The 16,654-nt window shown below is 38.8% G+C and overlaps 1 protein-coding gene across 2 annotated transcripts; it reads left to right on the top strand.

Annotated features, from left to right (window-relative positions):
- Window positions 1-470: 470 nt before the first annotated feature.
- On the top strand, window positions 471-6,236 carry LOC110729351 (serine/threonine-protein kinase D6PKL2-like). Of its 2 annotated transcripts, none has more exons than XM_021909085.1 (3): window positions 471-714; window positions 1,915-4,510; window positions 5,189-6,236. In XM_021909085.1, exons 2-3 carry the CDS (start codon window positions 2,061-2,063, stop codon window positions 6,048-6,050), a joined length of 3,312 nt encoding a protein of 1,103 aa, XP_021764777.1. In that variant the 5' UTR covers window positions 471-714; window positions 1,915-2,060; the 3' UTR covers window positions 6,051-6,236. The 2 variants fall into 2 exon arrangements, with proteins under 2 accessions (XP_021764777.1, XP_021764776.1); XM_021909084.1 differs by having other exon boundaries at window positions 472-714; window positions 1,892-4,510.
- Window positions 6,237-16,654: the final 10,418 nt, after the last annotated feature.

A 16,654-nucleotide genomic window follows, 5' to 3' on the forward strand; every position in this document is an offset into this window, starting at 1 on the left:
TCGGCCATGAATATTAGTATATTACCAAGGAAAAAACATTGCCCTATTTCAAGAAAATTACGTGATGAACTCATGAAGTAATATATGTACTATATAATTTAATTTGAGTTTAAACCCCTTTAAAGATGAAAAGTTTTGACTAGTGAAGATTTTGTGGGGTTATCACAACATCACAAATACTAAAACTCCAAAATTGGTGCTCATGCAACTCTTTGATTTACCACCAAAAAGGAGTCATGAATATGTTTATTGATATTATATCGTGTCATTTTCAACAACAAAATTTGGGCATTAAATTTGGTAGAGAAGAAAATGAAATATAACAAGAGTAAGCTTACTTTCATAAAATAGACACCCAAAAAAAATGACATTTTGAAAGCAAAAAAGTAGTAGTAACACACTAACACAGTAACATGACTTGAAAAAAACTGATTAAATAAAATTTTGTTGTTTTTCAATCTTATATTATACGTGAGTCCCACAAACATCATACTATGTGTGGGACCCAGATCTACAAAATAATCTGAGCCAGTATGGAAAGAGAAAACTCACTGAATTTCATTTTCATTTTTAGTGCAACCCCCCATTTCTCTTCTTCACCTCCAAACAAAACCTCTAATTTTCCCCTTTCTCTCTCTTAAAATGCTCTATTTTTTGAGTTAGGGTTTTTAATCATTAATACCCATTTTCCCTCGAGATGGATTTTTTTTTCAGGTACTGTTAATTTGATTTTTCCCATATTTTAGATTATTGTTTTTAAATTTTTTTTTGTGGGTTTATAGTGTTGATTTTTTTTATAATTTTACTTGGGTTTTTTATGTTCTTGTAATTGGGGTTGTTTATTTGATAGTTATTGTGATATAGTTTTTGGAATTTGCTTCTATTTTGAAGGGCATTTTTGTGGGTTGTTCCTTTTTTACGCTATTTTTGTGCTTTATTTTTATCAATTAATTTGGTTCTAATTTCTAGGATAAATGATGGGTAATTAAGATCTGCAGATGGGATTATCTGTAACATAGTTTTGCTGAATTTGAATAAGTATATATGTCATTTTCTGCAGTAAAGCTTGTGTCTTTATCATAATTTGAGCTAATTATTTGAGGGAAAGAATTTCTCGTTTTTGGTTTCTTGCATTTGTGTTTATTTATGAAAAAAGCTCATTTGATTAATTGAACTGTATTAGCTGTTTGCCCTTGTTTCTAGTTAGGCAACTGCTGTTGTGATTGATTTGTTTACAGTCCATATTTCTTGCTTTGATATGGTGGTTAATGTTCTGCTCTACCTAAGATATCGTTTCGATGTTTTCGACACAATTGGTGGATAAGGATTTTTAGAAATGTTATGGATATAATAGGCAAAAGATGTACATTTGACTTAAGTTTTTTACTTTTTACCTGAGCTTGTAATTCCAGAAACCAGCACTGATATAACAAATTCAGTTGCCCAAATGTTGGCAGAATCGCGTCGAGACTGTTCTTATGTAAACAGACCTTCTCCTGTAAATTACCTCAGTGGGTTTTTTCTTTATTTAGAATAACAGGGAGAGAGAGGGGGAGAGGGACACTGGTCGGAACTTGGAATAATGTAACAAATGTAACGGACTTTAGCTTTTGTGGTGCATAAACATTAGTTTTTATATTGTCAAAAGGAAGATAAAAATAGTGTATGATCATCCCTCTATGCTTGCGTAATTTGATTATTAGAAATGAATGCATTGTTTTTACTGATGATTGATTTTAAAATTCTCTAACTGTTTTTAATTATTATTTGGCAATTTGTATTTTTTGTTAGAATGTTTAGCACGCATACCTCCTAATCTTCATATACATAGATATGTTTCAGCAGCTTGATGATTGACTCATCACACTATGTTTGTGCATCCCTTTAACAGGATTTTTATTTTGCAATCAGAAGTACGTGGATGATTTTAGCGTCATTACCCATTATGTCGTTAGAAAACTGCGGCAGCACTTTTGCTTTATAGTTCAGATGCTTCTTTTGGAGTAGAATGGTATGATACAAACTCTTGCCCTTTTTCTGTGCCATAATTTTCATTCAGTATGGCACACATGAGTTTGTTTCCCGGTAATTGTGAAATTGTTGAAATAGAAGAGGAGTTGAATCCAGGAGAAAATTATAGGGGTAAGAACTATTTGACGTCTGAATTGAAAAGAGAGGAAAAGGACGCTAGATCTCTTGCCTCAAATTCTGGGAATATCAGTTCTCTAGAGGATGATCTCAATCAACTCTTTGAGATGTTCAATCGCAGAGTTTCATCTCATGGATCCCCTCATCCAAGCCAAGCTGGGACATCAAGGAAGAATGCTTCAAAAAAGCCTGTCAAATCAGGGGGTTCTTTTTCACCGGGACATGGAGTTTCCGATCGTGTCAATCTAAAGCAGGCACTTAGGGGATTGTGCCTTTCTCAGGCTTCTGAAATGGCAGCCATGAAACGCTCTTCAAAATCAGGCACATCAGAAGCTGGGAGGATATCGACTAGGTACCGTAATGTAGTTGAAGACAGTGTATCTGATCATTCCCAAGATGATGGCCGAGGGGGCATGCTCGAGATATCACTTGTTCCTGAGGAAGCAACTTTTAACACTTTTCGAAATATCCGTGGAAAGTCACCAGCATCAGATTATTGCTTTTCAAACCGAAGTTCTCTCACAGAAAGAGAAACTGGATTCACCCTAATGTCAAAAAACGAAAAAGGTTTTGAGTCAAATTACTATAGCAATCAAGTATTGAGGTCTGATAAACCTGGATCTGTATCGTCTCCATCATCTCCTCATGTTGATGACAGCATCCCTGACACGGGTCATAGTATTTTGACTCAGAAAGGAATAAATATGCCATCAACTGAAATGAAGAATCAAGCAGGAAACACCGAATTATTGCAGCAGCACATGTTTCTATTGCAGAAAGAGAAGCTTGCTTCTTCAAAGTCTTCACCACGTATTAGCAATGGGAAGGGCTCTGTGGAACTTGCTCGAAATGATCCAGCACATAGGGAGGTAATTGCAGTTGGTGCCCGGAGCCAAATGTCAAAGGTTGGTATGGAGCGCAGGGAGGAAAGTACACGTTCTTTGTGTCATTTTGATCTCCTTGACAAAGCCGAAGAGCATAGCAAGAACAGCATGACAGAGATTCTTAAACTTTCTGCCTCAACTGATCTTGCGAGTCAAACACCTTTGATGGGGTCACTGCAGGATGAGAAGCATATGCTTCTTCAATCCTCTTCTGGTGATGAAAATATCCCTTTGGAATTTGATAGGAAAGTGGCAGAGGAAAAGGAAATGATTTCTGTGTCAACTGAAGCTGGGAATGAACAGTTGCATCCAATGCACGAGGATGAGCATGCAGATATGTGCTCTCCACGTCATCCTGACCTTGGTGATAAAGCTTTGGGTGCAAGCAGCAGTAATCCAGCACCTAATAAGGTGGTAAGCAAAGAAGCTACTGGAAAATCAGCAAAACTGGGGGGCGGTAAGAAGATCAGCTCAAAGACTGTATCCTCAACTGGCTCCCCAAAAGGGAAAAAAGGAAACAAGTCTACTAGAAATGCGCAGCATCTGGTCAAACCTCTTATCAAGACTAAGAATTTGATCAAGAGGAAGTCGAAGAAGAAGATGAACTCAAATAGTAGCTTGAAAAACGTGCGAAGTGAATTCAATAATGACTTGTATTCAGGCCCAAATCCAATTGTATGTCCGAGATGCCAGTGTGTAGTGACAGAAACCTGGAAAGAATCCAATCAAGAGTCTTCGGTATCCCAGCAGGAGTCTCTGTTATCCCAACAAGAGTCTCCACAAACCCATCAAGATTCTCATGTGTCCCATCAAGAGTCTCCTGTGCTCTTTCAGGACTCACCAGTATCTCCCTTTGCAAGTCTCAGTGCTGAAATTAGCTCTGGCAATGTTATATCAGATGTTAGCACACTTGGACCAAGTCCTGATAGCACAAACCAAGAGACAGCTATTGCTGAATCTAGTGGCAACTCAAAGTTGATATACAAGGGGGAATTCACTCAGAGTTCAAAAGACAGCCCTGGTGAATGTAGCAGTAGCACAAGTATTAGTGAAGAAAGCATTTTGAGCAGGCCCAGCTTTTGTGATCGGCCACACATGTCTAAGGATGTAAGGTGGGAAGCGGTTCGTCATGTGAGGTTTCAGCATGGAACTTTAGGCTTGAGACATTTCAATCTTTTAAAGAAGCTTGGCTGTGGAGATATTGGAACTGTTTATCTTGCTGAGCTCATTAGTACAAACTGTCTATTTGCTATAAAGGTCATGGACAATGAATTTTTGGCTAGAAGGAAGAAAATAGCGAGGGCACAGACAGAGAAGGATATACTGAGAATGCTGGATCATCCTTTTCTTCCTACTTTATATTGCCAGTTTACGTCAGATAATTTGTCATGTTTAGTTATGGAGTATTGTCCAGGGGGTGATTTACATGTTCTCCGGCAAAGACAGCCTGGCAGGTGTTTTACAGAACAAGCTGCAAGGTAACATGTCATAATTTTATTTATATATTTATTTGTTTGTTTGTTTGTTTTTGGTATCACCCCCACTCCTTGTATAAAATGATGCAAATTAACATATACTTCAAAACAGACAATACTACACGGCTACACCTGTTTCCCCTCTATAACTTTTCTAGCCGCTAAATAAACCTGCAACGAGTTTATGACCAAAATCCTTGGAAATAATGCAACTATATGATGCTAGTGAATTCATGATGCCTCTCTCATCTTTCCAATTCATCTATGATATACCTAGTCTCATGCAGGTTCATAGGTTTGTAAATTATTGAGACTGCTTTACAAAGAGCCATTGCAAAGCTCTGCCTAATCCTACTTTATTTTCTTAAAGGGGAATGGGGTTGAATTCTAGGAATTGGCTCTACGTTCTGAAGTAGTTTTAATACGTAATGGTAACTGCATATTTCATGCTGCTTTGCTGCTTGTACAACTTACTGGCTGAATGCAAGTTGTGTCAGCTTTTTAATATTAATCGTATTACATCCTCGACCGTGAGCTTTGTTTCTTGTGAGAGGGTCATATATGTCACGAGGCTCTCAATTTGAACTTTCATATTATTCTGTAATGGCTAAATATTGTTAGTATTTGTAATGCGGTTAGATTTATGAAACCTTGTTTTATAATGCGACATTTTATTCGCAGATTTTACGTTGCTGAAGTACTCCTTGCATTAGAGTACCTCCACATGCTTGGAGTTATCTATCGAGACTTGAAGCCTGAAAACATTCTAGTCCGAGAAGATGGGCATATCATGCTGTCAGATTTTGACCTCTCACTCCGATGTGCTGTTAGTCCGACTCTTCTGGTTTCATCATCAACGTCAGAGACCTCAAGAAAGGTCTCCCGTCCATGTGTTGATTCGCGTTGTGTACAGCCTCTCTGCATTGAACCTTCCTTTCAATTAACATGCTTTACTCCTAGGCTATTAGCCTCTTCCAAATCCTCTAAATTGAGGAAAATGAAATCTGATGTCGCTGCTGAGATGAGACCACTGCTGCAGTTAGTAGCAGAGCCCACCGCAGCACGGTCCAACTCTTTTGTTGGTACCCATGAATATTTGGCCCCTGAAATTATTAAAGGAGATGGTCATGGGAGTGCTGTTGATTGGTGGACTTATGGTATATTCCTTTATGAATTGCTTTATGGTAGAACACCATTTAAGGGAGCTGGGAATGAAGAAACCCTAGCTAATGTTGTACTTCAGAGCTTGAAATTCCCGGATAGCCCACTTGTTAGCCTTCAAGCTAGGGATCTAATATCTTCCCTATTAGCAAAGGAGCCAGATAATCGCTTAGGAACTGAAAGAGGTGCTGCTGAAATAAAGCAGCACCCATTCTTCGAGGGGCTGAACTGGGCATTGATCCGATGTGCTGTACCTCCTGAGCTTCCTGAGTATCGGAGCTATGGGATGCCAAAAGTACCATCACTAGAAAAAAATAACAAATATGCGGAGTACAGTTCTGGCTCTGGTTCTGCAGAGCATTTAGAGTTTGAGGTGTTTTAGCGGATCCTTTCCACATAATGTTTGTATCTAAGTATAGCCCTTATAATGTAAAGTTTTGTTATATGGTACAGTTCATTTTTACAGCAAGACATTGAGAAGAGGTGGTTCTTGTGTCATTTTATGACTCTTAAAAGAACTGGCAAATTGCTTGAAGGTTACAATAAAATTTTGTTCAGCTGGCGAGTACTTGATGCCTTGTTGAGATCATTTATTTTATTACTGTAGCCCCTCTATGTTTCCCATAATTGTTGTAATGGTATTATTGATTTCATTAATGTTTCATTTGGTAGAAATTGCAACAATTTGACATTTTCTATTCATATGCTAACTTTGGCTAATATTTTTTTTATTTAATTTTTTAAAAAGGTAAATGTTGCTATGTAAAATGTTGGAAGAATATACAATATTAATTTTTTTTCTGAAAAATATCTATATATACTTCTATAACTTTTGCTTATAGAATTTTAGAGATATAATGACAAAAGTTGCACATTAGCAAATATAAAAGTCATTACAAGTACAACATAAATACTTCATATAAATACCTAGTATGAGTATAAGTGTTAAAAATATTTTACCAATAGAAGGATATTGGAGAATAAAAAAGGTAAAGAAGTGAAAGTAGTGTAGTAGTGCTTCGGTTATTTTTTTGCTTGTATAGTTCACAATAGTGAACTTCCTTTTTTATAGGCAAATTTTGTTATTGAAATATTTTGTATGATTTTACTTTGTTACAAATCATTGTACTGGTTAACATGTTCATGTCAACTTCATAATTTTTCTCAACACTCCCCCTTGAATGTTCACATGAATGGGGTATGAGTTGCCTCACTAAAAACATTGCTATGTAAACCCTATGGAATAAAAACTATAGCTAGGAAAAAAAATACAACGATATTATATTATATGCTTTGGTATACTGTCTCATTAAAATCCTTGTCAAGAAAAACCTTGTGGGATAAAAACCTGGTCATGAACGGCTGTGGTGCAGGCGTAATATGTCAGTCTCCGGAAGGGGATAAATACGAATATGCGCTACGGTTCAAGTTCCAGGCCTCAAACAATGATGCGGAGTATGAGGCTCTGCTAGCCGGTATCCGTATGTGTAAGGCGGCAGGGGCAAGGAAAGTTGACGCCCGCTCTGATTCTCAGTTGATCGTCAGCCAATACCATGGTGACTATGAGGCCACCCATCCGGCTATGATCAAATATCTTCAAGTGGTCAAAGAAGAGCTGGGTCACTTGACAAATTTCATTTGAGCCAAGTGCCCAGGTCAGAAAACAATCAGGCGGATGCCCTTTCTAAGCTAGCGTCATCTGCCTCTTGTGATACGCCTAGGTCAGTCTTTTGGGAAGTCGTGGAAAAAAGAAGCATTGAACATGATCCCATTGGAGTTCTTGACCGAAGCTCGACCTGGATGGATGTCATCCGGGCCTATCTGGCAGACGACACTTTGCCGGATGCCCCTTCAGAAGCGGCTGCATTAAAGAAGCGAGCCGCAAGTTTTGAGGTCCATAATAGAGAACTCTTCAGGAAGGGTTATCTCTAGCCGCTGCTGAAATGTGTCACCCTTGAAAGGGGGAAATAAGTTTTACAGGATCTGCACTCGGGCTTTTGTGCATCACATATAGGCGGTAGAACTCTAGCAAAAAGGGCCAGGCAACAGGGCTACTTTTAGCCCACTCTTGAGGCGGACGCCATGAAATTGGTGAAGAAATGTGACAAGTGCAAAAGATTTGGCAAGCTTATACATCGTCCAACCACTGATTTAACGGCTATCTACAGCCCAGTACCGTTTGCGAAATGGGGGATGGACATTCTGGGTCTATATACACCTGCCTCACTAAGTCTGGGAAGTGGAGACCGGCTAAAAAGGCTACCTCATAGCAGCCGAAATACCCGTTTCCATTGCGTTGATCATCTTTCCAAGCTATTGTACCCAGCTCAGGTGGAACCCGGATGGTATACCCCGCTCCTAGAGGCCGTTTGTGGATAAAGTTTTCCAGATGTCATTCCATGTTAGCCCTGTCTCTGGCTGAGACCTGGATCTGGAGGGGATGACCCTTATTGTTCCAAGTGGGCCTTTCCTCTTCCTCGCTATCTACAGTCGGTGTAAGATAGCTGCTGCTGCTACTTTGTTCAGACCTTGACCTAGAGGCGACCTCACTGCTGTTTCCCTTTTCAGCTTCAAAGATAGAGGCGGCCTCTTCACCGCCTCCACTATCAAACCCCAAGATTCCATCACTAGGGGTTCTTGGGGTGCCTCCAGGAGATTCCCTTGTCATCTCGGCCTGACCCATCTCAGGCGGCCTTTCTTCGGAGCTTTCTCCTTTACACTCCGGGTCAACATCCGTGTTTCTAGTTTGAGCCATAGTGTCCTGCACAGACACGGAGATGGTCTGATTGGGAGATGGAAAAGGGGAATCCTAGTAACCAGAGGCTGGTCCCCCAGTCCTAGACTCAGCCGTACCAGGGGACTGGTTGCCCTCTAAATCGTGGTACGCCGTGTGTGTAGTTTTTGAATCCATTTAATATTTAAAGAGAAAAAAAGAACAAGACACAAACGAAAATACATGAAAGAGCTGAGGGAGGTAGAGACGGTACCTCAAAAATAAGCTGAAAAAACAAAGTGCCGACCGGCTGAGTTAGCAGGTGAAAATCAGTTGATGGCTTGCAAGGGGCACAGGTGCTTGACCAGATGTACCCTCTGTGAAAGCAGATGTATCCGCTGGGGGGTACTCGAGCGGTCTTAAGAAGTTTAAACTAGTTGATGCACAGACGGTATACCTGTATGTGCCTCTGGAAATTAAAGAAATTGCTTGCAAACCCCTCAAACGGTTTTCAAGAAGCTGTGCTGTCTGACAATCACAGACATCTTACTAGATGTGTTTACAGGAAGGAGCAGGCGGGTTTTCACTACAATTCTCTCTGGAAGCCGGTTGACTCTCTTTTTCTAAACTTTCGAAAATGTCCAAATGAAGGGGGTGAACGACTATATAAAGGAGGGTAATGTGAAGGGGCATCCCTAAAACTCCCTCAGAAGGTGAACGGTTATTACCGTCAGCCAATGATCGAGTGATAAGTGTCACAGATGCCATGTGGCATGCCACGTCACATCTGTGAGGGGCAAATGTTTAGGGTAAAAATACCCTATGCTACATGGACCAGTCAGCGTGTGACACGTGTCACCTCCAGAGTGGTTCATAAGAACCAATCCCCTATATATGGACACGTGGCACATACTTCAAGACCCTATAAATAGGGAGATGTTTCCCAATTGTAGACGGATCATTTCACATTCAATTACAAGAAACTGAGCATATTAATTGCAGATCATTTACTCCCAATCTCGTAATTCGAGGATTCTTAACTCCTGCATTTATTACAGACTCCATTCTCGGTCTAACTTGATCATTGGAGGCGGAACTCCCCCAACCGGAGTCTCCGTTGTTTTGCAGGTACAGACGTCCGGATTCCAGTCTTGGTGTTGTAACTCTCCCGAAGGACACAGAAAACCCCGAAACACTAATCACGGTCAAAACTGAATTTCGTGCCTCATAATTTTTATCCAAATCTTGAATGGTTGGATAGCCCTTGAATTTATCTTTCCAATGATATATCATAATCCCAATTCCGATTAGAAACAAAAAAAAAAGATGATTAAAATACAAAACTCTATCCAAAACTGACACCGTTTCACTATTTTGGCCATATATTTTATTCTACAAAAGATATAAGTTTGATTCTAATTTTGTTGGAAAGTCAACTTCTAGAGCTTTACAATGATATATTATTTATATTATTCCAATTTCTGGATCAAAAGTTATGATAAAACCAAAAACCACAAAAACTGATGTATATCGCGCCGCGATAGTTCCATTGCGCCGCGATACTCCCATCGCGCTGCGATGGAACCTGATTGAGTCTGATTTGAATTCTGACTCTTTTTTTTATCCTTCGATTCTCTTTTTTCCTTATAAATAGAGGTCGTTTCACCCCATTTTCAATCATCAACAAGCTTGATCAATACCAGTGACCAACAATCATCATCAATACCTTTTCTAATACTTTCTTTCTCTCTTGATTTTTCATGTTCTTAGCCTAGCCTAAACACATCCTTAATATTCTCCCCAAGCAGTCACCATACTTCCTTCACGAGATTCGAATACTCTTAACCATCCTCAACGTTGCCTTCGACCTCGCATGAAAGGTTGATAGTTCTAAGGGTTTGTCCTAAATCTATATATCAATAATTCATTGATTTATTTACTTTGTTGATATAATCTTTCTCGAAGTTACTAACGTGTTTATTGTTTTAATAGCAAGAAGGGAAGAACATCAACGTAAGTAATTCAATTACTTAATCCTTGGTTTTGGAGTAGAAATCATGTTTAGGATATTATTTTAATTCCAAGTACCATGTTAGGATGTTATTATGATTTCTAGTATCATGTTAGGATGTTTTTTATGATTACTAGTATCATGTTTAGGTTAATGTTTTGATCTTGATTATTAGTGACATGCTAGGATTTGTTATTAATCCGTTTAGTATCATGCCTAGGATCTTATTGCTAATTATATTTTGATGATTTTGATTATGATGATGATTGTTATGTCAATAATATATTGCTTGATTATTCATGATTGATTGTTGTTGCTTGATCACACCCCTTTTTGCAGGTTTAAAGGGAATTTGTACTTGACATCACGCCTAATAAGATAATTAATAATTTGATTTAGGCTTAATATGATTTTAATTCAAGTGATCACCAATAATAGATTTGATTGTGCATTAATAATTAACCAACGTAGATTAAACAGGTTTAGGGCTAACTTGATGTATGTATGTTGATCGAAAAGCGCACATGAATATCATAAGAATTAAGGCTGATTTAGGACGGGTTCAATCTCTTTTAGGTTGGATTCTTACCATCATCCCCGAATATCCAGTCATGGTTCCAGACTACTATGGAGTTAGCGATCTCCGTGATTGTGAATGGGGTAAAACCTTCGCACCCGTGAACGGTTTACAAGTTTCTAAACTTGTTGGCGACTCTTTTATTTCTAATTTCTTTCCCTTGGAGCGTCGCCTTGCCTAAAATCATGAATACAGTGGGGCTCAAAAGACTGAGTTTGAAAAATTCCCTACAACAGGGCATTCAATTTTTTGAGTGTCGAAAAGCCAAGAACTATCTCTTGTAACATGATGGGTTGCGGCCGGTATCAATAATCCAGGATGAGACATCAAACTTACCGGTCAATCTATTTTCGGGAATTTGAGCGTTACCAACTACCCTCGCAATAGTCTTCCACTGTTCAGGGGTAAATAATTGCCCCAAGGCAGAAATCGTGGAATTAGACAAATTATAATTAGACAAATTGACGCTAGTAGTTGCAATAGCCTGCACCTGTCCATGCCCCTGCCCTGGTTTCCTACTGTCGGGTCTACCCACAAGCTCGTTGCAATGACTCTCGAGATGGCCCTTCTTCTTACAATAACCACAGATCGTGTCTGCCCAGCAGCTAGAGGCCTCGTGACCTGTCTTGCGGCACTTAGTGCATACGGGCTTGTCATAGCCTCTACCCCGACCACGAGAAGCACCAGCACTCGCTACATAGGACCCTGCATGCACATCAAACCCGACAGGCTCAGAGGTGTGGCAGGTGTGGAGTTGGCTTCCTATTTTGAAGTGTGAACTCTCTCCTCTAGGGTCACCAATTGGTAGGCTCTATCAAGACTCAATATTGGGTATTGAGATAGTATATGTGTGCGTAAGGCAGAGAATAATCAGTATAAAACCCCATTAGAAAGTCATATAGACGCGCTTGAGCTCTCCGTTCCTTGTGCAATTTTCCGGTTGAACATGAAGCACAACAAGTACATGTAATCCGAGGTTCATGACGATCTAATTCTTACCACAGAATATGAAGTTTTCCATAATACACAGAAACAGGCATTAGTTTAGTCTGCTCACATTTTGCAATTGAGGATCACAATTGTTGAATTCGTGGTCCGTTTGTCTGAGCAAACCTTTACTTGAGGTGATCCCAAAAGGGCTTCGCCTTTCTGAATTTTGACAAGGTTAATTTCAAATCGGGATCTATTGTACTCATTATCCATGAAATAAGCATCGCATTAATCGTCGTCCAACAAGACTTCGTGCAAGGGGGTGACGGTTCAGTGATCGAGCCATCTAAAAATTCAAATTTCCTTCGAGCTTCTAATGCCGTTTGAATATCGGCCGCCCAAAATTCATAATTGTCAGTCTTTAGGCAAGTAGGAGTGATAAAATCCTCCGGTCGATCTTGCGAACCGAGGTAATAAGGGGAATTGGGTTCGATTTTTGTAGGAGCTGGTGGTGGATTGTCACCACCAGCCATGGCTATTTTCCTTTCTGTATATTAATGTGCAAAATATATTTGTGTGTCCATCACACTCCCAACAAATTAAAATAAAATTATGATAAGTAGTCTCTACGAATGAAAACTATTCTTGGCGCACAAGCCAGAAGGAGTTTGGGAGATTGTTGAGAAAGGTTTTATACAACCACATGATGACTCAAAATCAAATGAAGCAGATAAACAAGCTTTGGAAACCAAGAGGAAAAAAGATCAAAATGCACGTACGATCTTCCATCGAGGATTGGATGATGATATGTTTGAGAAAGTTGCTGATGCGACTAACTCCATACAAGCATGGGATACTCTTCAAAGGAGTAAGTACAATAAGAAGGTTTGTTTGCAAACTCTAAGTGGAGAGTTTGAACACCTTGAGATGTTTGATAAAGAATCCATCTTAGATTATTTTGGAAGAGTTTTATATGTTGTGAATCAAATGAAGAGGCTTGGTGAGTCAATGCCAGACTCTCGCGTAGTTGAAAAAATATTACGATATCTTAATTCTGATTTCAACCATGTAGTGGTTGCTATTGAAGAGGCTAATAAGGACTGGGATTCCATGACGATTGATGAATTAAATGGGTCTGTTAGAGCCTATGAACAAATAATAGTTAAAAAAAAAGGTAAAAAAAAGAAGATGAGCAACAAGTGTTGCAACTAAAATCTCTTTTAATAATAAAGGAGATACACGTGATAAACAAAGATTTCAATCACGTGGTAGAGGCGATTCACGAGGACGTGGACGTGGACGTGGCAATGGACGTGGCCTGTGGCCAAGGAAGAGGGAGATAAGACCAAAACAACAATAATTTTTATAGAGGTGAAAAATCTACCGTTGAGGCCGAAACAATAACAAAGCTAATATTGTGTTACAATTGTGATAAATATGGTCATTTTGCCTGAGAATGAATCAATCAATCAAAGCCTTAATCCCATAAGTGGGGTCGGCTACATTTTTCATGGGAATGTTATTCAAAAAAGGTGTAGGAAGAAACAAATTTTAATGAAGATAAAGAAGATGTTGAAGATTCAACCATGCTATATTGGTATTAGCTCTCCAAATAGAAGACAAGAGAGATGAAAATTGCACATGGTATCTTGACAATAGAGCGAGTAATCATATGACAGGAGAAAAAAACAAATTTATTGATCTTGATTCAACTGTGACAGGGAACGTTACTTTTGGCGATGGCTCAAAAGAAAAGATGGAAGGGAAAGGTACAATAATGATTGAATTAAAGCATTCTAGTCACAAATTAATTCTGGATGTCTATTATGTTCTTAACTTAAGAAGTAATATCTTAAGTTTGGGTTAACTCTTAGAAGTCAATGGATGTAAAATAATAAAGGAGGGACAAAAATTGTGGCTACGTGATAGATACTTTAAGATTATAGGCATAGTCTTTATGACAAAGAACATTTCTTGATAAACTTACAAACAATTGGACCTATGTGTTTGAAGACGAGTATTGAAGATCCATATTGGAAGTGGCATATGAGATTTGGTCACCTTAATTTTGAAGGACTAAAGGAGCTAGGTCACAAGAAAGTGGTACAAGGATTACCCCATGTTGATCATCCAAATCAACTTTGTGAAGCATGTTTGCTTGGCAAACATTCGAGGAAGCCCTTTCCGAAACAAGCTAATTCAAGAGCTGAAAAGCCACTTGAGTTAGTGCACTGTGGACCTATCAAACCTTCGTCACTTGGTAACTGTTCATATGTTATGCTTTTCATTGATGATTATAGCAGGAAGACATGGGCTTATTTCTTGAAAAATAAATCTGAAGCTTTTGAAACTTTCAAGATGTTCAAAGCATTAGTAGAGAAAGAAAGTGGTTATGAATTACAAGCATTAAGGACTGATAGAGGATGGTGAATTCACATCTAATGAATTTAACAAATATATATTGTGAAGACCAAGGAATTCGCCGACCGCTTACAGTTCCTAGAACACCGCAACAAATGGGGTTGCTGAAAGGAAGAATATAAAAGCGTGTTTGATCTTTATGAAGTTACAAAAAGGATAGAAGATAATGCTTTGTTATTTTGCTTATTTATGATAATGAACCAATGAGTTTTAGTGAAGCAGAAGATTAAAGAGAATGGATTAAAGTGATGAATAAAGAGATACATGCCATCGAGAAAAACAACATCTGGGATTGATTATGAGGAGGTATTTGGCCCTGTTTCTTGACTAGTCGACTAGAGACAGTAAGGTTGTTGATTTCAATAGCAGCACAATTTCAATGGAAAATCCATCAAATGGATGTAAATTCTACTTTTCTAAACAGATTTCTAGAGGAAGAGGTCTACATTGAACAACCAAAAGGTTACGCTGTCAAGGGGCGAGAAAATAAAGTATTGAGATTGAAAAAGGCTTTTATGGGTTGAAGTAAGCACCTCGAGCATGGAATAGTAGGCTCGATAAATACTTGCAAAAAAGATGGATTTTCAAGGTGCATTCATGAGTATGCACTGTATGTCAAGAAGAAAAACAACGATGTGTTCTATGTTTGCATCTATGTAGATGATCTAATTTTCACAGGAAGTAGTACTGAAATGTTTAAAGATTTTAAGAAGAAATGGCACGCGAATTTGAGATGACGCATATGGGACCCATGTCCTATTATTTGGCAATTGAAGTTATACAGAGTGATGATGGAATTTTCATCTCACAAGAAGTTTATACAAAAGGAGTATTGAAGAATTCAATATGTTGAATGTTAATCTAGTGAGCACACCAATGGAATGTGGTTTGAAATTGTCGAAGAATGATCCAAATGGAGAAAAGGTGAATCCAACCTTGTTTAAGAGTTTAGTAGGAAGTTTACGATACTTGACATGTACTCGATCAGACATCTTATTTGCTGTTGGACTAGTGAGTCATTTTATGGAGAATCCATCTACTTCTCATTTGAAAGCGGCAAAGAGAATTCTCTGATACTAAAGGTACATTAGACCATGGACTTTTATACTTTACTTCAAAAGATTTAAAGCTAATGGGATAGTCTTTCTTTCTCCAACCTCCCAAAAGGGTTCCCCGTTAGTGATTTTGCTAGAGATATAGATGATCGAAAAAGCACGACAGGGTTCGTGTTTTTATTAGGTAACAATGTTGTTTCATGGAGTCCAAAGGAACAACCTGTTGTAAAATCGGTGTCTAAAACAAAAGCAACAATGGATCAAGAACAAAAATAAAAGAAGGAAATTCGATGTGGCGTGAATAATCACTGCCTTTGAAAACGAATTCCGGCGCAATCGGGGTGCTCAATTGTATTTGCCGGATCGTCCCCTAAGGTTGCACACCACTCTCATGCTAAGGCACTTTAGAATGAGAGGTGGAGTCTATGAAAACTTATGCCCAAAAGAGGAATTGTATTTGGCTTAATGTGTTTGGCTTCTTGTGTGTATCACACCAGAAAACCAGCCATCAAATATATATGGAAGAAATAATGGAAGATAGAAGATCAAAGATCAAAGGGAAGTGAAAAGGTGGAAAAATCAGGAAAAACATATGAGTTAATCCCTATAAAACACTACTTAATTGAGGGGTTACAAAAGATTGAAGAAGAAAAGAATCCAAGGAAACCAAGGTAGTTCGACAGCCGAGCTTGCGCCCGGTTGGGCGAGCATCCAGCCAAAAGATTGGTTGCTCTCGCGCCCGGTCGGGCGAACACTCCTTCATTTTCCAAGCATCCTCTCGCGCCTGATCGGGCGACAGAACTCAGAATTTACGACCCTTCTCGTGCCCGATCGGGCGCCCGAGTCAGGCTATTTTGGATTCCTTCCTTTATTCCAACACAACCAATTGTTACACTATCTACATGTGAATCAGAATACATTGCTACTACTTCATATGCATGCATTCGATATGGCTTAGAAAATTGTTGAAAGAACTCCAATTAACACAAATGGAACGCACTGAGATTATGACTATAACAAGTCAGATCTTGTTTTGGCGAAAAATCCTGTCTTTCATGACCGAAGCAAACATATTGACACAAGGTTCCATTTTATATGACAGTGCATCAAACAAAAAGAAATTGAATTGAAATTCATAAAGTCTTTGGATCAAATTGCTGATATCTTTACAAAGCCATTAAAGTTTGAAGATTCTAATAGGATGTTGAAGCTACTTGGCATTGCGAGAAAGTCAAGTTTGGGGGGGGGGGTGGTGTGTGTTAAATTAGATAAACTTGAA

Source organism: Chenopodium quinoa, unplaced genomic scaffold (genome assembly GCF_001683475.1).
Source record: "Chenopodium quinoa cultivar QQ74 unplaced genomic scaffold, ASM168347v1, whole genome shotgun sequence".
In the NCBI taxonomy this organism is placed as follows: domain Eukaryota; kingdom Viridiplantae; phylum Streptophyta; class Magnoliopsida; order Caryophyllales; family Amaranthaceae; genus Chenopodium; species Chenopodium quinoa.

Coding starts and splice junctions, on each gene's coding strand:
- LOC110729351 (XM_021909085.1), top strand. CDS start 2,061: ATGGCACACATGAGTTTGTTTCCCGGTAATTGTGAAATTGTTGAAATA. Junction 4,511..5,188: donor TTTACAGAACAAGCTGCAAG/GTAACATGTCAT, acceptor TTTTATTCGCAG/ATTTTACGTTGCTGAAGTAC.